Here is a 6,000-nt window from a genome sequence, read left to right as displayed (position 1 = left end):
TGAGATACAATCTCATGCAAGTCAGAATAGTGATTATTAAAAAGTCAAGAAACAATAGATGCTGGAGAGGCTGTGGAGAAATAAGAATGCTTTTACACTGTTGGTGGGAATGTAAATTAGTTCAACCATTGTGGAAGAAACTGTGGCGATTCCTCAAGGATCTAGAATCAGAAATACCATTTGACCCAGCAATCCAATTACTGGGTATATACCCCAAAAATATAAATCATTCTACTGTAAAGACACATGCACACATATGTTTATTGCAGCACTATTTACAATAGGGAAGACATGGAACCCATCTAAATGCCCATTAATGACAGACTGGATAAAGAAAATGTGGGTACATAGACATTATGAAATACTATGCAGCCATAAAAAGGAATGGGATCATGTCTTTTGCAGGGACATGGATGAAGCTAGAAGCCATCATCCTCAGCAAACTAACGCAGGAACAGAAAAGCACATACCACATGTTCTCACTCATAAGTGGAAGCTGAACAATGAGAACACATGGACACAGGAAGGGGAACAACACACAGCAGGGCCAATTGGGGATTGGGGTGTGACAGGAGGGAGAGCATTAGGACAAATAGCTAATGCATGCAGGGCTTAAAACCTAGATGACGGGTTGAAATGTGCAGCAAACCACCAAGGCACATGTACACCTACGTAACAAATCTACATGTTCTGCACTTGTATCCCAGAACGTAAACTAAAATTTTAAAAAAGAAAAAACACAAAGAAAAAAGGAAATTTTTGTTGCCTATTCTGATTGTATGCTAAGTGCTAAAGCACAGCCCTCTGAGTGGGCAGTGCAACTCCGTGGTTGAGCAGACTCTGCAGTGGAGTGCTTGGGTCTGAATGTGATTCTGCCATGTACTGGTTGTGTGACGGTCAGCAGTTATTTACTCTGTGCCTATGTTTCCTCATCTATAAAATGGAAAAAATAATAATACTTAACTCATTCGCTTATTGTGAAGATTAAATAAGCTAACATAGGTATCTCCAACTTAACAGCAGTAATCAATTTCTGAAAATCAGACTTCTGGATAAAAACCTGGATCCTGTTTTATATTATTTTAAAGGAAGAAAAATGTGAATGTGTAACAAATCAGCCATTCCTACCCTCCAGGCAATTTCTTAAATTGCAACTAAACACAAAAAAATTTCTATATATACATAAACTCACATTAACATGTTAAATGCACAAAACATCACTTCTTGATCACTAAATAACACTAACATTAATGCAGGAACTTTGTGTTTAATATGCAGGAACATGTTTTCCATTGAACCACTGCAATCATTTTTTTTTTTTTTAACTTTGCTTCCTTCTCTACAACTTTCTCCAATGCATTCCCAACTTTATTTGGAACTCCTTGTTCCAATTTACATTTAGCCCTAGGCAAAAGCAAACATTAGCTATGAAAGACAGCAAAAAATAGGTTCCAGATCAGGACACGGTGGCAATGAAAGGATCACACTGAGCAGGATGGTGAGAGCTTCTGGGCATCAGCAGCATCCTAAAGGGCACCTCTAAAGTGCACCCCTTTTTATTTTTTCAAGAGTAAGGGTCTCACTCTGTCACCCAGGCTGGAATGCAGTAGTGCAGTCATGGCTCACTGCAGCCTCGAACTCCTGGACTCAAGTGATCCTCCCATCTCAGCCTTGAAGAAGCCAGGATTAAAGGCTGGAGCCACCATACTTGCCATTTTGGCTCACTGTAACCTTTGCCCCTCCCCGCTCATCTCCCTGCCCCTCTGGGTTCAAGCGATTCTCACCTCAGCCTCCTGAGTAGCTGAGTAGCTGGGACTACAGGTGCTCACCACCATGGCTGGCGAATTTTTGTATTTTTAGTAGAGACGGGGTTTCACCATGTTGTCCAGTCTGTTCTCTTAACTCCTGGCCTCAAGAGATCCTCCCGCCTCCGCCTCCTAACGTGCTGGAAATACAGGCATGAGTCACCACGCCCGATCAATAACTGCACTTTTTAAAGGTTTATACTGGAATCTCATCTCTTACCAACTGTATTCAAAATGTCATTTTTTTCCTGCACAATTTTTTTTTTTTTTGGTGGTGGTGGTGGTAGATTTTGTTTGTTTTTGAGACAGAGTCTCGCTCTGTCGCCGAGGCTGGAGTGCAGAGTCACGATCTCGGCTCACCGCAACCTCCGCCTCCAAGGTTCAAGCGATTCTCCTGCGTCAGCCTCCCGAGTAACTGGGACTACAGGCACTCGCCATTGCGTCCGGCTAATTTGTGTATTTTTAGTAGAGTTGGGGTTTCACCATATTGGCCAGGCTGTTCTCAAACTCCTGGACTCAAGCGATCCGCTTATCTCAGCCTCCCAAAGTGCTGGGATTACAGGTGTGAGCCACCGCGCCCGGCGAGACCCTCTCTCTCTTAAAAAACAAAAAAATTAAAAACCAAGTTTAAAAATGTTGTATTGAGTTTTTAGGATGTGAATATATATTTATTTCCTACATAAATATCTACTGGAATATGTCAAAATGAGGATTCTTGTTTTTGTTTTTGAATTATGGGTATCAAAATCTATGAATCTCCTTAAGAGGGGAAAGGGAAAACGCTAAGTTTAGGGAAAGCCTTTAGAACAAGTCTAGCCAGTAAAGCTTTGCTGCATTATCTATCTGAGTCATTAACCTTGTCAATAGTTATATTCTGTCACTCATTCATTGATTCATTCATCCCTTCCAAAAATATTTTTGGGAAATTCACTTCAGGCCAACTTCTGTTGCTAACCTTGAGGGGACATGGTAAATGAAATACGTTCCCCTTTTGCAAGGAGCCCACATTTTAGGGGGGAAAATGAAGGCCGACTGTGGTAGGTGCTTCGATGGAACTAGGAGCTGAGAGCTGGTGACAGAGGCTAACTTCAGAGAAAAGCTGGCCCCGAGTAGGAGGCAGGATCCTCGCGCGGATAGAGAGGTATTCGCACCCTCTGTCTGCACCGCGCAGTCGGGCTCCAGAAACCCTCCAGGCCCCAGCCGGGTCCGAGGGAGCAGGGTGCGGCTGGATTCCATAACACCCGCCCCAGGGAAAGAAGCTGAGTCTATTCGGTTTGCAAGAAAGATCTCGCGTGTTATCTTGGGCGGGGGGATGATACGATCGTATTCTAATTATCGACCCCCAGTGGATCTGTCCCACGTCCTAGCTGCTGCGGCGTTCAGTGGGCACATAAGAGACACCTGAGGAGGACACTAAACCAACATTAAGACAGCAGACAAGGGAAGCCGCCGAGGCGAGGAAATCAAAGTGGACCGCACCGGGCTGGGGCCGCACTGGGGCGGAGGACCAGGGCACAGGCGAGCTAGCGGAGGAGTCGGCTGAGGCCATTCAGCCGCTGATTTTCGTCCTGGAACCGACTTCGCGTAAACACACCGGGCTATTCGGAGCTCTCTCCCAAGTCACATTCTGAGGCTCCGGCCCCGGAACTCCGGGCTGGACGACCCCGCCCCGGAACCTTGTGTCACCGGCACTAAATGCAGAAGTTCCTCTGGTTGCCACCGGACGCAACTGTCAGGTGGCGCTTCCGGCGCGGAAAAATGGCAGCCGCCGCTCCGGACTCACGTGTGAGGGAGGAAGAAAACCTGAAAAAGACCCCAAAGAAGAAGATGAAAATGGTAACTGGAGCCGTAGCGTCGGTGCTGGAAGACGAGGCCACAGACACTTCTGATAGCGAAGGTAATGTGGTAGCGCTGAGCTTTGGTGTCTGGGAGGAAAGGCGGGGCTGAGTTCGTGTCAAGCACCGCTTGCGACTTCATTTGCTGCTAGCCATCTGGGTTTTATCTTGGCACCACTTCAGAGGGGCGACTTTGGCTTAGAGAGGAGGCTTGGGGAAGTCGTGTTCAGAGAAGTAACGCTGACAACTGTAATTTTGAGTTTCCACATTCTTTTACTAAGGTATTTTCAGGGTCACCATTATTAATTATAATAAAATGAGTGAAACACCTGCAGCTAGCGAGAAACTTACAGTAGCAAAGGGTGAAAGGAAGAGGGTACCTGAAAACCGGAGAAGAATGAGTCTCATAGGGTGTAAGAAGCAAAAGGTTAAAAGAGGTAAGAGGAAGAAGGGGGTGTACTTGACTTCTTGTGCGGTAGATGTGTGTGTTTTTTCAGAGACTAAATAATAGTGAAAGAAAGAAGAGGTTGGTGGTTAAGGTCGACTAAAAACCGGTAGCGTTTGATAACTATGTCTCTCAGAGACGCTTGATAATAAAAGGAAGGAAGGATGTGTTTTTGAGGCTTTCAACCATGCTGTGTCTGTTGCTCCTCTTTACCACCATTCTTGGCACCAGCTTATTAGGTTACAAGGAATTGCAGGTAATCCCTGACTTCCTACTGCCCAGTTATTGCTCCTTTGTACTAGCTGATACCCAAAAAGCAGACAGAGCTATTCTTTTATAACGTATTTCTAATTATGCCCGCTGTCTGTTTGAGATGATCCAGTGGCTTCTCATCTCAGTATATAATATCCAAAATCCTTAGGCTGTACGATTTGGGCCAGGTTGTCTGTCATAGGCCAATCTGCCCCTCACAAACCGCTAACTGTAATCATGCCATACCGATATGCTTGTGTTTAACACCTTAAACATGCTCCCACACCATGGTTTCTTCATTTGTTGGCTCCGCTGCCTAGAATAGGTTTCAAATGCTTGGCATGTCTCTCCCTCACCAGCCTCTGATCCAGTGCCTTACCAGAGAGACTTGTCCCTGACTACCCTATGTAACGTACCACCACTGCTCTTCTTCCTGCCTTCTTTTCTTCACTTTTTGACTTATTGCCCTGCTTTATTTTTTCTCAACCCTGCCCAAACCATTTGATGTATGTATTTGCTGCTTTCCCAATTGGAATATAAGTTCCATAAAAATAGAGCCTACTGTATCCCCAGTTCCTATTGCCTTGTGGGTCCTTCACAGATATTTAAGTAAATGAATGAATTAACCTGGACTTCCAGGACCAAGAAGAAAGTGTCATATGCTACTGCAATTCCTAGGTAATTAGTCTTCATCTCCTGCCACATTGTTAAGGAAAACAAACTATTTGTTAAGCCAAAATTAGAACTTCTGGTTCTGATATTTTTTGAACTCATTAGACTAGTTCAAACACCATTGTTCAAGAAGGGAAGAGTACTGTATTTGGAGCAAAATGTCAGTACTGCTTACAAATTGGATTTTTCTTTTTCTTTTTGAGACAGGGTCTTGCTTTGCCACCCAGGCTAGAGTGCAGTGGCACAAACAGGGCTCACTGCAACCTTGACCTCCTCCCCCACCACCCCCCAAAGCGATCCTCTTGCTTCAGCTCCCCCAAGTAGCTAGGACTACAGGCGCATACCACTGTACCTGGCTAATTTTTTTTTTTTTTTTTTTTTGGTGGAGATGGGATTTTGCCATGTTGCCCAGGCTTGTCTTGAACTCCTAGGTTCAAGTGATCCACCCATCTCGGCCTCCCAAAGTGCTGAGATTACAGGTGTGAGCCAGCACACCTGGCCAAACTGGATTTTTCTATTCAAGTACTGGATAATTCCAAGTTGGAACTGTTCTGACTTTTCAGCATATTATTATAAATGCTGATTAGGTTTTAAGGTTCTCTTGCTGTTATAGATCAGCCACATTATGGGTTAAAAAGGTTTTTGGCCAATATGGAAACCTAATTTATCTAATTCAATTCAATGAACACTTGTTGTGTTCCCTTAGGTTCCAGTCACCCTCTAGGTGTTGAGGATACAAAGGATGAATAAATTTTTGCATTAAAATTTCAGTTTTAGGAAAGATATTAAACACAGGACTGTAATATAGTGTATTAGTGTAATTAAAAGGTAGTTTTCAAGATCATGGTTCAATTTTGGAAAGGTAAGGATGGAGACAGAGAAATTCATATCCTCTGGAACCCAGCCTAGGCGTTGCTTACTTATATCTTACGTGTATTATTGATAATATACTATGTTATTATATTTTAACATATCTCTCTCCTTATAGAGA

At 43.8% G+C, this 6,000-nt stretch overlaps 1 protein-coding gene across 1 annotated transcript in view; it reads left to right on the top strand.

Annotated features, from left to right (window-relative positions):
• The first annotated feature begins 2,809 nt into the window (after window positions 1–2,809).
• RRP15 (ribosomal RNA processing 15 homolog) overlaps window positions 2,810–6,000 on the top strand; it is a 50,958-nt gene continuing 47,767 nt past the window's right edge. Inside the window, exon 1 of the mRNA XM_054438702.2 lies at window positions 2,810–3,702. Coding sequence (XP_054294677.1) covers window positions 3,501–3,702 — 202 coding nt within the window. The 5' untranslated portion in view covers window positions 2,810–3,500. The remainder of the gene's footprint in view (window positions 3,703–6,000) is intronic.

The sequence above is a fragment of the Pongo pygmaeus genome, chromosome 1 (genome assembly GCF_028885625.2).
Source record: "Pongo pygmaeus isolate AG05252 chromosome 1, NHGRI_mPonPyg2-v2.0_pri, whole genome shotgun sequence".
NCBI lineage: Eukaryota > Metazoa > Chordata > Mammalia > Primates > Hominidae > Pongo > Pongo pygmaeus.
Note: the sequence above shows the minus strand (reverse complement) of the source record. Positions and strands in the feature narration are given on the sequence as shown.